At 43.4% G+C, this 16,867-nt stretch overlaps 1 protein-coding gene across 1 annotated transcript; it reads right to left on the bottom strand.

Annotated features, from left to right (window-relative positions):
• Positions 1-6,343: 6,343 nt before the first annotated feature.
• pkdccb (protein kinase domain containing, cytoplasmic b) lies at positions 6,344-16,867 on the bottom strand. Its single transcript, XM_031758389.2, has 7 exons — positions 16,007-16,867; positions 15,131-15,262; positions 13,195-13,466; positions 12,787-12,866; positions 12,371-12,478; positions 8,829-9,005; positions 6,344-8,541 (listed from the first exon to the last, which is right to left on the bottom strand). The coding sequence occupies exons 1-7, from the start codon at positions 16,856-16,858 to the stop codon at positions 8,435-8,437; spliced, it is 1,728 nt and encodes a 575-aa protein (XP_031614249.2). The 5' UTR covers positions 16,859-16,867; the 3' UTR covers positions 6,344-8,434.

Below are 16,867 nucleotides of genomic sequence, written 5' to 3'. Positions count from 1 at the left end.
TAGACTGTTTCACTCTAAGACTCTCTATCGCCTTGTCTGCTTTCACTCTCTCCCTCTGGCTCCCAATCTGGCTAGTGGCCCTTAGATATGCCAGTCAAACATCGGACACCGCGCGATTGGACACTAAATTTGTAACTACAGCCCTCGCTTGGGATACTGTTTCTCTTAGATATGACAGACCTTTGAGCTATGATGTCATAGGCTTTCTACTACAAGCACATGTAATCATTAAAATTAAAAAAGATAAGAGTTGTGTTTCACTTTGCCTCTGACAAAACAGGCAGGCCAAGCATTTTCCTAAGAAACTCCCTATGAAATAACCAGAGCCACATTTGTTTTCCAGTGTGCTTTTCTCCTCATCCCTCCAGCCTGTAACAGAAACCCTTCGGTAAACTTCTTATCCCTTGAGAGACAGGTTGGCCCAGGCCTGGCAGAAAAGCTCAGCATTTTTGGCAGTAGTCGCTTTTCTTTCCTGCAGAGGGCAGTAGTGCCTCATTGAGGATTGCATGGAGAAACCCTGTGTTGCTCCCAGCTCCTCAAGCAGCTTGGATACCAAGCAAATTCCAGGATCAAGTGACTCCTCAAGACTGCATTTTTGACAGCTAAACATAAACTCAGTCAGTGCTGCGTATTGTTTCCTATAAATAAGTCTGAGGCCAAGTTTATGAGTAATTCCATTTGCTCCGTTTTTACTAAATACAGGCAGACAGGAAACAGAAAACTAGTTCTCTCTTTTGTGGCGAGACAAGACGTGAAGAGACAAACTAGACAAGAGGAAAGTAAAAGCTGGGCTACCGATCATCCACGTCAGCGTTCACCCTTTGTTTTAAATCCTTTTGTGCTGGAGGAGACAAAGAAAAGTGCTTGCCAGACACTTCATAATGCTGCACGAATTACCGGCCTACTTGCCTGCAGCTTTTATTGAATTCGTTGCCAGCCTTTCCACACTTTTAGCTCTGAATTACTTCTCGGCTTACTCAGCTGACCCTTTGTCACTTGACTGGGAGGATTAACAAGAGGGAAAGGTTCAGCATGTGATTAAGTGTGGGTCAGATGGAAGACTTTTCCAGCAAAACCTGTGTCAGAAAGGTTAGGATTAAGTGCCAGGGGACTGGGGTTATCTTGAGAATTTGAGAGAACACAGGGGATGAGATGTTAGAGGGCTTCCTGCTCTGTTATCTGTCCACCAGACCTGTCAGTAACCCCTCCGCCCTCCCCACAGCCCAGCAGCCCAGCAGCCCAGCATTCACACTGGGACCAGCTTAGCTGTTTGATCTCCAGCTCTTGTTTGCAGAGGAGCTTGAAGGCCCTTTTGTAAACACAACCTAAACCTTCACCCCATAGAGACCTCTTGACCCCCCGTGAGATCTGGCAAACAGAAAGTGAACCAGCCACCGCAGCGCAGTTTTACTCGCATGTAATAACTGTGGCTGAGGTAATGTCAGACCGGTGCCCAGATTGTGTTTAATTACACCGTAAAGCAGTTTAATACAAGTTTTCAGCCTGCATCTCGTATTAACTGCATGGCAACGGCACATATACACAAGAAACCAGGTTACTGGGAGAAGCAGGACATTTAAAGGACGTGTGACCCCTACAATAGCCTGGTAACCATAAAAACCTGCATTACCGTACAGTTGGAGGCTTGCTTTTACTTGATAATTACAACTAAATTACAGTGAGAACAATGATGACAGGCCACCTGTTTGATGAAGCACGCACTCTCTTTGCAAGCAACAAATGTCAACAGTCTGAAAAACCCAGATTTTAACTTCATTTAAATCCAGGAAAACACCCACAAGCGGTGATTTTCAGCTGTGTTATTTTAGTAATGGTGACAGTAATGGGGGCACAAACTAGGAAAATAACAGGATGTAATGGTAAACTGCTGGAATAAAAAGGCAGTGACGGTAAAACAAACAATCAGGAGCAACCGGCAAGCATGGAGAAGCAGCAATGGGTAACTAAATATTCATTTAAAGGCTCGACAGTAAAACGTCTCGCGGCCCGGGGGTCTTTGTATCACAGCGAGCCTCAGACGTATAACGTTTCATTCTTTCAGATGATTATTAATGAGATTTGACCTTCTCACGTATCAGACGAGTAAACTTTAAGGCGTGGCCGTTAAAGCAATCAGATCCTTTATGTTGATTTTCTGCCAAGACCTTTTTAAATCGAGCCAGCCAGCAAAATGTTGAATACTGATAGTAGTAGGTAAAAATAATGAATTAGATGAGAACTTTTAAGTAAATCCATCTTCAGTAACTGTACTGCAGTTTTTTTGTCCGTAAGCTGTATTTGATACTCTTTTTACTTCACCGGATGTGATCATAATCTTTTATTGCCAAATTTATAATAATAAAAATTTATAACATTCTCTAACACTTTAATATTAATACTGTTTTATATCATAAATGGAAACGCTCCCTATTTTTTTATGTTTTGTGTGCAGATTAATCTTTGTGCATCATTCACACACCACGTTCTAAGATTCACTGTTTGCTGATGTTCATTTAAGACTTAAAAACTTAAACAATTACATTTTTTATTTGCTGAACTGCTTATTAATTGTGACTGCTGATACTTAACCCTTTAGTATGTGTGTTATAATACACCACACTATAAGTGTAAGTTTAAAAACAGCCCGTTAGAGTAAAATAAACTGCGACTGTATCTCAAAATAAATGGCATTTCTTAGATTTTTGAACTATCACAGGTGTCGATGAAAGGTGGCCCGGGTGAAAAGGCCCCCTAGCCTACTTTAATGTGTCTCTGTTAATGATGCTTCAATAGCTACAGTAGCTGTGAGTGCAGGTACTAATGAACTCTTAATAGTGTTAAATCTAACAGCCTCCAAATGATTCCACTAACTGTTTTATGGCCGTGTGGGCAGAACCCTAATTGGGGACTTGTGGATTCACAGCTCTCTTAACAACCTGCACTCGGAAACAAAACCTGTTCTCCACGGGGCTGAACACAGAGAACAATCACTTCTATTTCCCATCATAATTTTAATCTATAATTGATTCATTTCATAACGTATTTCTGTAAAAACACAATTTAATTACTTTCCGGTTTTGTCTCCAAACCATTGTGACGCATCCTAAAGAATCCAAGACACATACAAAGCTAAATGAAAGACATCAATTATATATATGTGTTTATTTATACAATAAAAACACACACACACAAAAAAAATCCCACAACAGTTAGATAGAAAGAGTGCTACTTTTAATATTTTATCTTCATCTTTTAAACCCTATTCCTCGCATCTCAGATGGAGACATGTCAGTGGCTAACCTTGTTTGTAGTTTACAAGAAAAACAGAACACAAATTAAAAGTCCTGAATGTGCTAATTAATTGAATTTGTCTATAATCCTGTGACTCAGAGGGGGTCCACAGTGTATTTGTGGTGGAAGATTAACTGAGGAGAAGGAAGTCTTCCTCAGCCTGGGGGCAGCAGCCCCCCCGCCGAGAAACAGCCGAGGTGTGACGGAGGGGATTCCAGAGCAAGTAACAAAAGGCAGACACTTTGATTTGAACAGCAGTGGTAGTCAGAAACACACACACACATACACAAACCACAGTTCCTGATCCTGAGCAGCCCTGCCCTCAGGTTTCAGCCAGGCTGAAAGACGGCAGAAACTCCAGATGCTTCGCAGCAGTTGTGGGCTGCGACTTGGTAGAAGACGGTTGCCGTGGAAGACTGGCAGGACGAGGACACTGATGCAGGGTTGGAGTTATGTTGGCTATGAAGTGGAACAATTTAACAACAGCGGCGGAGGCCGAAATTAATAGCAAAGCTGTGGAGGTTTTGGCCCGAAGGAGCGTTTCAAACACGGAGAGAAAGAGAGAAAGCAGGGACAGCAACAGAAAGGGGGGACGGGTGGGGTGGAAGGAGGCTCCACAGACTCTGTATGATGGATGGACTGGTGAGGAAGAGAGGAGGGTGGGGGTGTGGGGGAGTTCAAAAGAAAAATGACCCAGACTGCTGCTGTGATATAGCGGGAGGGAATGCAGGGCAGGGAAACATGTGGGGTTCTCATAATGAAGCAGGGTTTTGTGATAGCACCACACTGACGCAAACATTCGGAGACCTTAAATAAATATGGACAGATGCTGATTAAAGTCAGCTACCCATCATGAAACAAACAAATCCAGCACTTCTGCTACGCTCCTGAAGCTGTGCAGCAGGTCTGTGGAGATGTCACTGGATACAACACGAAGCTATTAGAGCTTTCAAGATGTCTCTGTGGCTTTAGTGGTAGGCATAAACCTTTTGACTGGGGTTAACTTCGGGGCTTTTAAAACATGATCCAGCCACACCCCCCTTCCAATGCAGACAGGCAGAAATGAAAACCTCTCCTCACACACACCTACTTGCTCTCTCTCCTTTAGGGCCTGCTAAAGCCATTATGGCTCTGAAAGAGATCATATCGGCTCCAGGCAGACAGACAAATAGTTAGCTCGACAGTTAGATATGCCTGCAAACTAAGACACCTCTGTGCTCGGGACAGGCCGACTAAATGTCTGGCTACTCTTCAGAGGCTCTCAGGTGTGACCGGCCAGTCTTGTGTGTACCACGGCCAAAATGGCAGACAGACACAGAGGCGTTTCTGTGAGCCCGGAGTCGAGTGAATATCCACTCTATCTTCCCAGTCACGGGCAAGCATATGCTCCGGCGAGCAACTCAAACACAAGCCAGATCTTCTTTCCTGTAGAACTATGCAGGCTTTCACTCGGTTAATGCATATTTTTAGTCTGAGCCAAGGTCAAACATTTCGCCAGAGACCTTTCCTGACACGTAATTTCTCCCAGCAGCTGTGGTTTCTGACATTTGATGACTAACTTTGCATTTGAATCAAAGACTTTTGGCCAGACCACAAATGCATCGCACTAGGATTTTAAGTGGGGATGATGGAGGCTTTGGTTCTTAGCTTAGTCACAGACGTCTTTTTCACTGAACTAACACCGTCGTATCAGTGGAGCCCAGAAGAAGCCCTAATGTCGCCCTCCCTGCACATATGCACGCACACACACGTGCATGCACGAGTGTTCCCGAAAAAAATTGCTGATGGCGTGTTTTCATGAAGTTATATTATTTCCAGATGGAGGTCATGAATAAAACCTGACGGAAACAAGTCGGGTGAAACTGGAAACTTGAAAAAACAAAAATGGAGGGGTATGGAGCCGGGTAAAAAAAACAATCATTCTCCTCCCCCGCTCATTCCCCGAGCCTTTCAAAAAGACCAACTTGTCAATTACACGCCTTAAAAAACAGAGGAACAGTGTGCCACACAGGAACACATGGACGGGAACGCTGTGTTTGAAATGTTTCACTGCAGTGAAAACATCCGTAAACAAAAACAACTTCTGGGAAAAAAACTCAATCTTCAAAACTCTGTCCTTGGTTTTAGCCAAAATCAGAGTTAAGGGGAAAAGCGATTATTTTTAGACTCACTGAACATGCTGTGAAGATCTACTCGGGGGTTCACTAACCCCCCCCCCAGGCTCTCCAGCAAACCCTGAGCATAAAGAAAGACTCATTGTTGTTCCTTCGCTGCATCCAACTGAATAACCTAATTAATCTATCAACATTCTGCATTTGTAATGTATTTCCAAACATTTGAGCATAAAACAACATGTGCAACCTTTGCGCGAGGCCAAAACATCCATTAGCTCTGTCAAAAAGACTGCCAAGACAAACCCAATCTGACGCCAGACGTTTTCCTCTCTGAGCTGATGTGGAGAAGGATGAACCACAGCTGTATGTTTCACAAAATTACAGCTTATCACTTGAGGGATTGTTTCACTGCATTATCGAGGTAAAGACCTCATCGCAGCGCTTACAGAGTCAGCAATTCGTTGTTGGTGCCTCTCCAAATTCCTGAGATGTGATTTGTGTGTCCCAACCTGCATGGGTGTGTATTTATAGGACACCAATCGATTAACGAGAATACCACAGGCATATTGGAATGAAGACTAGGAAACGGCAACTTCAAAGCTAGGCCAGTTAGCTTAGCAGAAACCTTAGAAAAAGCTACCACACTGATATTAAATGTATACTCAGATGTATAAATGGCTCTTTTTTCTAGAAGGGAATGTCCCATCACACCATTTCTTGACAGGGAGTAAGAAACTACCTTCTTAAATAGTATTTGAAACCATACAACACCACCCAAAGTGACTACGTATGGATCTAGCTGATAGCTAGCACTACCTAGCTTGATTGGTGTAATGCATGCTAGTTTCTAATTAGTATTAGAATTTGCCTCACCAAAGAACAAAATGGACACAAACTTGGACAGCCTGTGAATATTAATAATGGGGAAGACATGTATATAAAACTATAAATGTAATAAAATCTGATCTAATAAAATTTACATACATCTTACATCTTATTTTCCTCAACGATTAATTAAGTGAATAAATAAAACTTTTTCCAAAAGAGTACACAAATCAAACTGTTATCATTTTTCTTCTGCTCTTCTCTGACTATAAGATTTCTTTTCCAGTCTAGGTGTAAGTCTGTGTACTGTTGCACAAATAAATTATGTGTTGGGAAAGTTTTCCCACCAGGAAACCAGTCCTTCTAGTTAGCCTGGCTGTTGGTTTTGCCTTATCTAATCTCAGTCAGACTCCTTATCTTTATCATCTGGACTCTAATCAGCCGGCTTTGTCCAGACAACAAGGGGCCACCCCAAGGCAAAGACAATTATTTGTAGACAGGGACATGCCCTTTCAAGTCAGTGGCACTGGTATGGCTGAACGGTAAAGACTCACCGCAGAGATATCTGGAATTTGCTGCTTCCATTTTTGTTTGAGTGGCGTTTTCCGGCATGACGTAGGCGTGCCTTCTTGAGAAATTAAACAGATTTTTATCGCTTCTTAAACTGTGTGTGTGCATCAACATTCGAGTTTTACCTCACCTCAAAAGTTAATAAATGAAGAGCCGTCGATGACATGTTGCATAGATCTCTTGTTTGTATCACATCACAGGTATTTTTTTTACCCTCTCCTAGCATAAACTCAGTAGTTTCTGAATCTGACTTTACAAATCCCTCCACCCTGCAGACCTGCCCTTATCTCAACCTCACCAGGTTACTTCTGGCAGGCACAGACGGCAGCCCATTCGTGTGCTAACCACAAACTGAGCTCTGATTGTCCCGATGTCTGCCTTTGTCTTACAGTAATGCCCCTCTCTCACCATGAGAAAGGGCTGGCAAGTAAGCCAATTTACATGTATTAATTAAGGCTCATAATGAGCTCAGCGTGGTGGGGCATTTGAATACATTCTTCTGGTATTATGCAAACTCTGCGGAGCTCCTTTCCTCTGAGCCATTCAGATGGGCTGCAGATAGTGGATGTGGGGGCATGCGAGAAGATAAAGGGCTTAAAAAACACACAGAAAACCAGGTCAGCATGCACATTCGAGGCCCCCCTCCCCCCCACAGAAACACACACGAAGGTGTTAATGAGAAGTAAACAGGCTGTTAGTTGCAGTTACACTGAATACAATAAAAATGCAAATGAACACAACTTAAAAAAACAGTAGAAACATTATATTTCTATATCTGTACAAACTATAAAACTGCACAGTTACAACAAGGGAAGTATTAAAAAAAACAAAAAAACAAATGAATAATTTTTCATTGAAAATAAAAGTATCACCCACAAGGTGCATGAAAGCTGTAATGCACAAACATGTAAGAACAATTACAGTCCATTTAATCATATAAATATTTAGGAATGAAACACTATAACTAAGTGCACAAAAGTACCTAAAGCAAACAAAAAAGACTGCTCTGGAATGGTTTTGATCATCTTTGCTCATTGTTGATGTGTAAACGCTTACATGGTTGTTGCCGTCTCATACGGTGGTGCAGCTAAGCCAGGGAACCACGAAAATACAGCCACAACCTCTGCGCATTAACATCAAAGTGTATTTGTATAAGAGCTTGTTTTCCTTTCTCGTCCTCGGGCTTCAAACGCTCAGCGACTATACTTATTACCTCTTTGGTTTAAAAAAAAATAAATCTGACAACAGGGACCCGACCTCACAGTGAAAGCTGACGCACATGGCAAATAAAGGAAAGGTAAAAAGAAAAAAAAAATGTCAAGGGCATGAGGCTCTCCCTGCTTAATTGTACCTGAAGGGAAATCCCTTTAAATAGTAGCTGGCAGAGGGGAGTGAGCTGGCAGGCAGATCAAACAGTCACAGAGCAAGAAGCCCCATAAATACATCACATTCAGTTGCTGGCTTCAAACGCCTCCTCGTCAGCCCGGTCTCCACGCTGCTCCTGCAGATCCACAGAGCCGACTTGTTAAACAGGAGGACGCAGCTCTCAAGTGCCACGTCTTGCATCAGTTCCCATCGCCCCGCTGTGTGCCATCTATCGGTAACTCCCATTTCGACAGAAACTCGCTCGTAGGTCAGGCGCTTGATTTTTCGACAGCTTTTGTCTTCTTTACATAAACTTCTGATGTTCCATCAGGCACCAGGTGACTGAAGCCACTCCTGAAAGAGGCTAGGAGGCGGCCTACAGAGTAGAAAAGAAAGACAGAAAAGCAGATCCACGTTAAACAAACTGGCAACATCAAGAAAGTGACATGTCCTGACTCGAAAATCTAAACTGTGTGTATTTTAACTTTTAAAAAGCTTCACTGGAAGATTAAAAGGAGCAGCAATTGTAAGCTTAGCACTTCTAGTCATGTGGCAGGTGTGGTTTTGTGGGAAGTCATACAACTGGTGCTTTTCCATGTCTACTTGATAATGGGAGATGGGGAACTATGTACCAGTAGAACCAGTAAAGGAGGCTTTACTAACCCGTCCAAGTCTTCTGCCCCGTCAGAGTGAAGCTGTTGCACTGAGAGTGGGAGTTACAGATGTACGCTGCCTCTCGGGCGCTGTGGACTGACAGCACGCAGCCCTGCTGGCTGTAGGATGGCCAGCAGCGGTACTCCACGTTCCCAGAAGTGCCCATCCCTCGCATCACAGTGTAATCTAACCACAGAAGAAGAGATGCCACTTCAGTACGTGAGGCTGCTGAAAGATTCTGAAATGCTCTCCAGGCATAAACACGGAAGTTTAGTAATCCCTGGAGGGAAAACAAACACGGTGGAGCACTGAAAGAAAAGAATGCTAATGAAAATAAAATAAGGGATCCCTAAATGTAAGACTACGTCTCATAGAAACACAGACTCTGGTTTTGGTTGGGAGATATTTAAAGAACAGATATTCTTATGATAAAATGACACAAAAAATGTAAGTGTGAAAATGTAAATCTACTGCTGGCAGAACAGGATTTAATATGTGCTGATGCTCTGAAATTACCTCAAAGTGCTGACAAATATTATTATGTGTTATTTATAATAAACTAGCCAGTGGTGAAGTATTACTTTAAATTATTAATTAATTTGCAATATTTTTCTTAAATGAAAACAATAATTTAGTCAGTAAAATACTAGGAAATATTTTTGAAAAATACAAACCAATGTCTTAATTTTTATTTATTTATTTTTTAAACATGGGATCATAGAACAGAGCTGCCAAGCAGGAATCACAAAATGCTTTTGGCTTGAAAAACGACTTCTTATTTTGGAGTTACTCAACGAACTTATTAGGCGACAAATTGTTTCAGCAATGTTTTTGTTCGAAACGCCAAAGCAGAACCTTCTGCGTCTGTCATCGTCTCTAATTATGTGTCAAACGTTTCATTTGACACCAGAGATTTTTTGCTCCCACACACGCACACACACAATCAATCGACCTCATCGTCCACTTTCCAAACATTTGCCGTACATTCATCATTATAATTCTTCCTGTCAGACGTCTTGTGGATCTGGCCTTAAATCATCTGTTACACATTAGCAGGAGCCATGAGAGGAAGGCATGCTCACATATGCCTACACACACACACACACACACACACACACACACACACACACACACACACACACACACACACACACACACACACACACACACACACACACACACACACACACACACACACACACACACACACACACACACACACACACACACACACACACACACCAGAAATGGACAAAAGCCTCGTCTGTGAGCCCGTACGGAGGAGGCTCACTGTTACAAACTGTTAACCTTCCTAAATGGCAGGAGGCGGTGTGTGTGTGGGGGAGTATTGTTAAGAGGAAAAAGACACGAGGATCTGCCTTCTGGCTCTGAGAAAAGGGAACAAGGAGAAGGAGTGTTTGGAGGATCCTTCTCTGGGGAGAAAAAAAATGAGGCCTGTTGGGGTGGCAGACCTCAGCTGTTAAAGAGACAAAGACATACAAGTCTCAGTGTTTAAGATGAAGAATGGGAGAAAGGACCTCGTTTTCCTTTAATATATAGAATATCATTTAACGGTGAATTTACGGCCCGGCCTGCGCGGTCTCTACAGTTCTGTACACAGCTGGATTTATAGTTGCAGCAGTTTTTAGGAAACTACAGTAAATCTTCATCAGGTTTCCCTCCATCACATCAGAGATGATCTCAGCTGCGGACAGCTTACATCCACATTACCAATGAATCTGCATCTGTCAACAATTTCAAATTAAGACTCTGGACCTGATGAGTCTCCCTCTCTCTCTCTCACACACACACACACACTATTAGCTCTGTTGCCATTTGGCTTCTTTTATAAAGATAACTGCAGCCAAAGTCCCAACTTATGTTTTCTCTCTCTTTTTCAAATTTCCTTTGAGGGAAAACATTTTAACTCATGTGGCTTTTAATATACAATCCCACAATTACTCAGTTTTTTCCTCCTCAGGCTGTTTAATCATTTAAAAAGACAGTTCTGTCAGATAAGTCACATTGGAAATGATTTATTACAGCAGCCGAACAGAGTTTGGTTTCTGTGCTCTGAGCTCATTGCTCCCTGCAAACATGTTCCATATAAAATTGGTTAGTGATGAGTAAATATCCCCCCTTGGAGTGTGCAGGTGAGTGTGCTGGGGAGGTGGAGCAGGGTTGAGGCATTAGGGCCACTGACATATGTGAGAGGGTGATGGTGGAAATTTTGCAGCTTAACTATTGCCCCTGCCTCAAACCGGGGAGGGCGTGCTTGGTATATGTGAGGAGAACATGGCATGTTACACGTGTGCGACAAAAATGCAGCTTTGTTTCTATAGTTTGTGAAAATGACTCATTTGGTGAGAAATAGATGAAAAGTTTAATACCTCTTTCATGTTAGTGCAGTAAGTATGCAGATAACCATCTTAGCTTAGCAACTGGAAAAAGGGAAATGTGGAAAAATATGCCCACCAGCCCTTCGTACGCTTACTACTTATCTCCCTTTTTGTTAAATCTGTGTAAAATCTGAAGTGTGCAAGCAATCAGGATCGACTTTAAACAAGGAGATTTTTTTAAAGCTTCGATAGAGTAAAGCTGGCCATTTCCCCAATATAGGAAATTAGGCTAACCAGATGCTGGTAATTTACTGGATGGAGTTGAATTCTCAACATGATTGAGCCACGAGCTTTATTTCCCCCAATATGTGAAACGGATAAGCCAAGCTGGTGCTGAGCACAGGCTTTTCCTCCACCCACAAATACCTCTGCTTCAGCTAATATGCTGAATTAATAAACGCACGCATTTTTTCCCCCCACAGTCTTATCACACACACTCAGCAGCAGCAGCAGGAGCAGCAGTTGTCTCCTGGCACCTCCTTGTTAAGCTGAAACATTCCCTCCCGGTGTCAGCCTCGGCACCAGGGCCTCTTTACCCTGAATCTGTGATTAAATTCACAAAGTGCTGCTATATAAACAGTCCAGCATCTGGGGGGACGGAAAATCTCACCACAGGAACGCAGCCAGTCATTCTGTTATTAATATTTCATACGGCTGAGAGGAACGGGGGAGGGGGGGGGGGGCGTGGTGGAAGCGAGTTGGAGAGAAGAAAAGTGAAGGACGTTCAGCGCTTAGGCTGGGCGAACACAGAAACAAGTAGGACAAAGATTTTGAAAAACTGTTTACGTGGCCGTTCTGCACAGCAAAAAACGAGGAATTTTAAAAATAATGAAGTAAAAAAACACTTTTAAAAAAAAAAATGAATGCCAACTGCACTCTCTAAACAAAGACATACAGGATTAATCTCACTTTGTTGGTCTTGTCCCCTCATTCCAGCTGCCTAATAAACCTGTCAAAACAGCCCCTTCTTTTTCTGTTTTTTTCCCTTCTTAAATAGAAAATGAAAACACAGGTGTAGACCGTCTGCTTTTCTCTACAAGTAGATTAAAAAAGCCAAGCATTCTCTTCATGCACACAAAAAAAAGGAAACAGGTCCACAAGAGAGCCCAGTGTGCTTTTATATAAAGCAGCCTTCATTCCACGAGCGCTTACCTCTGATTATTGATGGAGGCAGGTTCTCCAGGTGTAGGCCAGACTTGTAGAGGAGGAGGATGTGTTCAAAGGCCTCCAGCGTCTGATTGATGTCAGCTTTCAGCTCCCCTGGACACACACGCACGCACAATGAATTCAATCTGGTTAAAGATTTAAGTGACTACAGGCAAGTCAGCCATTATGGATGATTTTTTTTTTTTTTTGCACTGTGCTGTCTAATCCCAGTTGTGTGATCTCAACAAATAACCACTTGTATTCATTACTGTGTTACATGTCATGAAGCATCTTGTCTTGCTCATTAAAAGAAGCACTTAGGCAGAGGCATGTCATTACACGACTGCCGTAATGGAAAGATTTGCTTTCTGATCTTTGGTAGCGAGCGTCCCCCGTCATGTCGGGACGACTCTCATCCTCACCTGTGGCGTTCATGATGCGGTCTACCAGGTGTGTGAGGCCGGGCGGGGCCTGGTGAGGCAGCAGGTAGGTGAAAAAATACCTAAGGTCGGGCAAAGACACTCATTCAGAGAGAGAAAGTTGGACAAGCCCTATCGCATAGCCGTCTCGCTCCGTCTCACACGTAAAGCTCGTAAAGCTGTCAAAAAAAATCTGAACCTTTTTTAAAAGGAAATTGCTCTTTTTTCCCTCCACTGAAACTAACAATGCATTCATTACGCTTTCCCCATCAAACTGCAAATTTCCAGCTGCACATCTCCGCTATCAGCACTTTAGGTGTCAGCTTGTTCTATATTTATGCAGCTATCCGTGTAGCCGATGCTCCGCCTATCTATCACGCAGTAAAACTGTCACTTTTTTTTTTTTTTTACCTGTAGGCGTTGTAAATGTTCCTCTTCTCGTTTAGCCCCTCACACACACCCCGAGCCGAGCAGGGCAGAGTGAAGTTTCTGTGTGGAAACTGGAGAGTGCAGTCTGCGTCTGTGTGACAGGTGGTCTCCTCCGCGCTGGCATCATCCAGGTCCGTGAGCTTCAGCGAGCCGGACACTGTGACAAACTGCCGAGGCTGGAAGTCCAACAGGGCCACGGAGCCCAGAGGAGACCGAGAGAGGAAGTGGAGGAGCCGGACCAGGTCCAGACACACCTGGAGATTAGAAGCATCAAAGTCTGATCAGCTGGACTCGTGACAGCTCAGGAATATTTCATGTTGGCCTTGAAGCGCTAAACGCCTTGTAACTAAAGCCAGTTACAGTTTATAACCAGATAAATGTTGAAGTCATTCATCAAGTATGTACTCAGCTGTCTGACGTGAGAATATGCTAATTTTTTTCTTTAGAGTTAATATTTGTGACCAAATGTCAAGAAATGTTTTAAAAAATGTATCAAATACAAATATAATTACAGGCGTCAAAGCTTTACATTTTCTTGATATTCATATATAATTTTTAGACGTGTTGCACATGGTTTGGTCTGAAACTGATGAAATACCAGGCTGCTGTGTTCAGAGTGATTGTTGTGTCATACCAACAAAATCCAAAAATACTAAATTTTCTGCAATAAAAGAAAAATACGAGAATTTTTTAGGTTTTGCAGAACCTAAAAGTATTTTTAACAATGACTTTTAATCTATTTCCATTCTCTCTCTCTCTCGTTTTATTTTTTCAACCATAATTTAAAATATATATAAAAAAAAAAAAAATCACAATAATACATAATTACCTTGCAAGTGAAAAATCTCATTTGGCCAACAAAAATCTGTTAAAAATATTATTATTTGACTCGTTTTCAAGTTAAAAACTGACTTGTTTTTTCCTCTAAAAACTCAGAACATTGGACAATTTAATTAGGTTTAATTAAATGGCTAAAAATGGTTAAAACTGGAAGCCGTGCAAAAGCCTTCCCTTTAAAGACGGTTCACCAACCACATTTGCAAACCATTTCCTGACACTGTTTTTATAGTACTCTTTAAATCCTATAATAAAAACAGAGAGAGGGAATAAGTAAGGCTACCAAAAGCAAAATTAAAGCATTAGCCGTGCGCTAAAAGTGCATGAAATGCTTCTGTCACACTACAAACATAGCTGCAGTGTTAGGTAATGCTCCGAGTCTCTTGGACGTCGCTTGGTGGAATCGGGGGCACGGCAAAAACGGGGCTGGCTGAAACCAAACACCCCTGGATTACTGAAGCTTGCACAGATGCGATGTAGCTGAAAGTGGCCAAGCAGCTCAAGGGGAGGGTTATTATGAACCGCTATTTGGGTGATGCAGCAAAAAGATGCCCACTGTTGAGATGATACGTGCAGAATGCCAAACCACTTTTTGTCAGTCCAAAAACAAAACATGCATGCTCAGGCATCCCCCCCCCCCCTTCTTTCCAACCACTCTTCTTTTCAAACACATCCATGCGCGAAGGCGAGCATATCTGAATCCCTGGAGTGTAAATTCAGCCTTTGTTGGCTTCCACTGTGGAGCATACCTGTGATCGGAGGGGGGTTGTGCTAAAGCTGTATGTGTGCATCTAAATGTGTGTGTCTGGGATGAAATGACATTCCCAGCCATAAGTGGATTAACTCCAGGGCCCATCATGACTCCAAACCTCGGCCTGATCAAATGGACCGAGGGACAGATGTCCGACCTCCAGGAGTTTCCAACATCGGCCTCCGTCATTTCTCAACCTTCACCTTTTCTGCAGATTTGAACAATGGCCTGCACATGCTCTGTGCACAGTAAGTGTGAAATAGATACCTCTAACTTCCCAGTGCGTCTGCAGTGTATGAGATAAATGACAAAACACGCTGTGGTGCTTACTCTGAATCTGTCCTCCCAGGGGCTCTGGAGCAGCTGGATCATCTGGAGAGGGTTCCCCTGCTCCAGAATGACTGTGACTCTTCCGGCCTCTCCTTCTTTTCCTCCTGGGCCTCCTGCACAGTGACCCTTCAGCTGCAGAGTGGAAAATAACTAGGTTAAGCCACAGTACAATAAAGAAAAGCAGGGTAGATCACACTACCGTTTGTTTTTTGCATTTTAATTCAGAGAAAGCAACAGGTTAAAGTGTCTTTTAGGTTTTGAGCAAAGACTGCATACAATGTGTCACCGAGCTCGCTCTAGCAGTTATGACTTGTGATAGAAAAATTACATTATAGCCAAGAGAATCCAGCACATCTCTGAAATGAATCAACCGGGCTGTCACACGACTGCAGGACACGAGAAAGAAACCCCTCGGTTTAGCTCAAACTTCTTCTAAATTGGGCTGTAATGGTTTGAGTGAATAAGCGCCGGGGGGTTTCAGATGCAACCATGGATATTAGAGGAGGACAGAGGCACATTGTCTGCTCTCGCTAAACTGGACCCAAAGGTCAGTGGAGGGTCACCGAATTTAATTTAATTAGATGGGAAGGCCCTGCAGCAACCTTTCATGCAGCCCAGTGTGTGTGAAACAAAGGAAAATGTGAGCTGTAGTGCGAGGATTATGGAAAATCTTCACTTTATCCAGTTTCCCCAGCTGGAACGCTCAGAAGTCAACAGTAGCCTCTGAAACTTCATGGCCCTTAAATAAACACTGAAAAAGACGCAGACTAAAACGCTGTTTTAGCATTTGAACTCGCAACTTTACAATTTAAACTGATTAAAAAACAACCCCTCAAAGCAGTAGGAGGGGGGGGGGGGGGGGAGAGGAAACTTTACCTTAATGACGTTCGGATGCTGGAGTCTTTGGAGAAGGACCATTTCTTTCCTCAGCTTGAAGGAAACGAGTTCGCGACATCCCCGAGGATCTTTAAAGTCCTCCACGCACTTCCCCATGTCTATACCCTGCTCGTTGACGAGTTTCAGCGCCACAGGCTCAGATTCCCCGGCTAGATTCACTTTGACAACCAGCTTGGTGTATCCCGATCCGAGGATCTCCACCGCCTGCATGTCGGCCAGGGAATCACAACCCATTTCATCCAGATGCGCTTTCCGGGAGCCAACTGTGATCTCATTCCACAGACTGTAATCCAAAGTCGAGTCACGCTGGGAAAAACTTTCTCCTAACAGTCCGTTTTCATCATCATCACCAACACCAGGTGAAAGCAGCGGAATAATTTCTTTTCGCCTCTCGTTGAGCTGGTGAATCAGCGCCTCGCGGAGCGATGCTAACTCCTCGTCATCACCAGAAGGTGCGGTGGAAAAGTGCGAGATTCTTGCTCCAAACTGCTGCACGCTGCTGATCAGGAGCGTCACCAGAACTGAAAGAACCACGAAAGCCAGGAGGGCAGCCGCGCGTAAAGAGTTGCCCATCCCGGGCATTTTCCCTCTGATGGCACGGCTACAGCTGCCAAGACGCACAGCCGCCGGCGGAGGTAATCGCCCTCTCAAGTGAAAGGGCTCCTGACTTTCTGCAGGGAGGAACGATCGGCTCCGTGTTTCCACCTCCCCGGGAACTCCCTCTAGAGGTGTGTCCTGCCGGCTCGTAACTTTACACCCGCCGGACAGCTTTGCAGGAGAGCTCGGCCTCACGTTGTCACTCAGTGTGGCTGAATTTACAGCAGCAGTCATGGAGTGAAT

This window comes from Oreochromis aureus, linkage group 19, assembly GCF_013358895.1.
Source record: "Oreochromis aureus strain Israel breed Guangdong linkage group 19, ZZ_aureus, whole genome shotgun sequence".
Taxonomy (NCBI): domain Eukaryota; kingdom Metazoa; phylum Chordata; class Actinopteri; order Cichliformes; family Cichlidae; genus Oreochromis; species Oreochromis aureus.
Note: the sequence above shows the minus strand (reverse complement) of the source record. Positions and strands in the feature narration are given on the sequence as shown.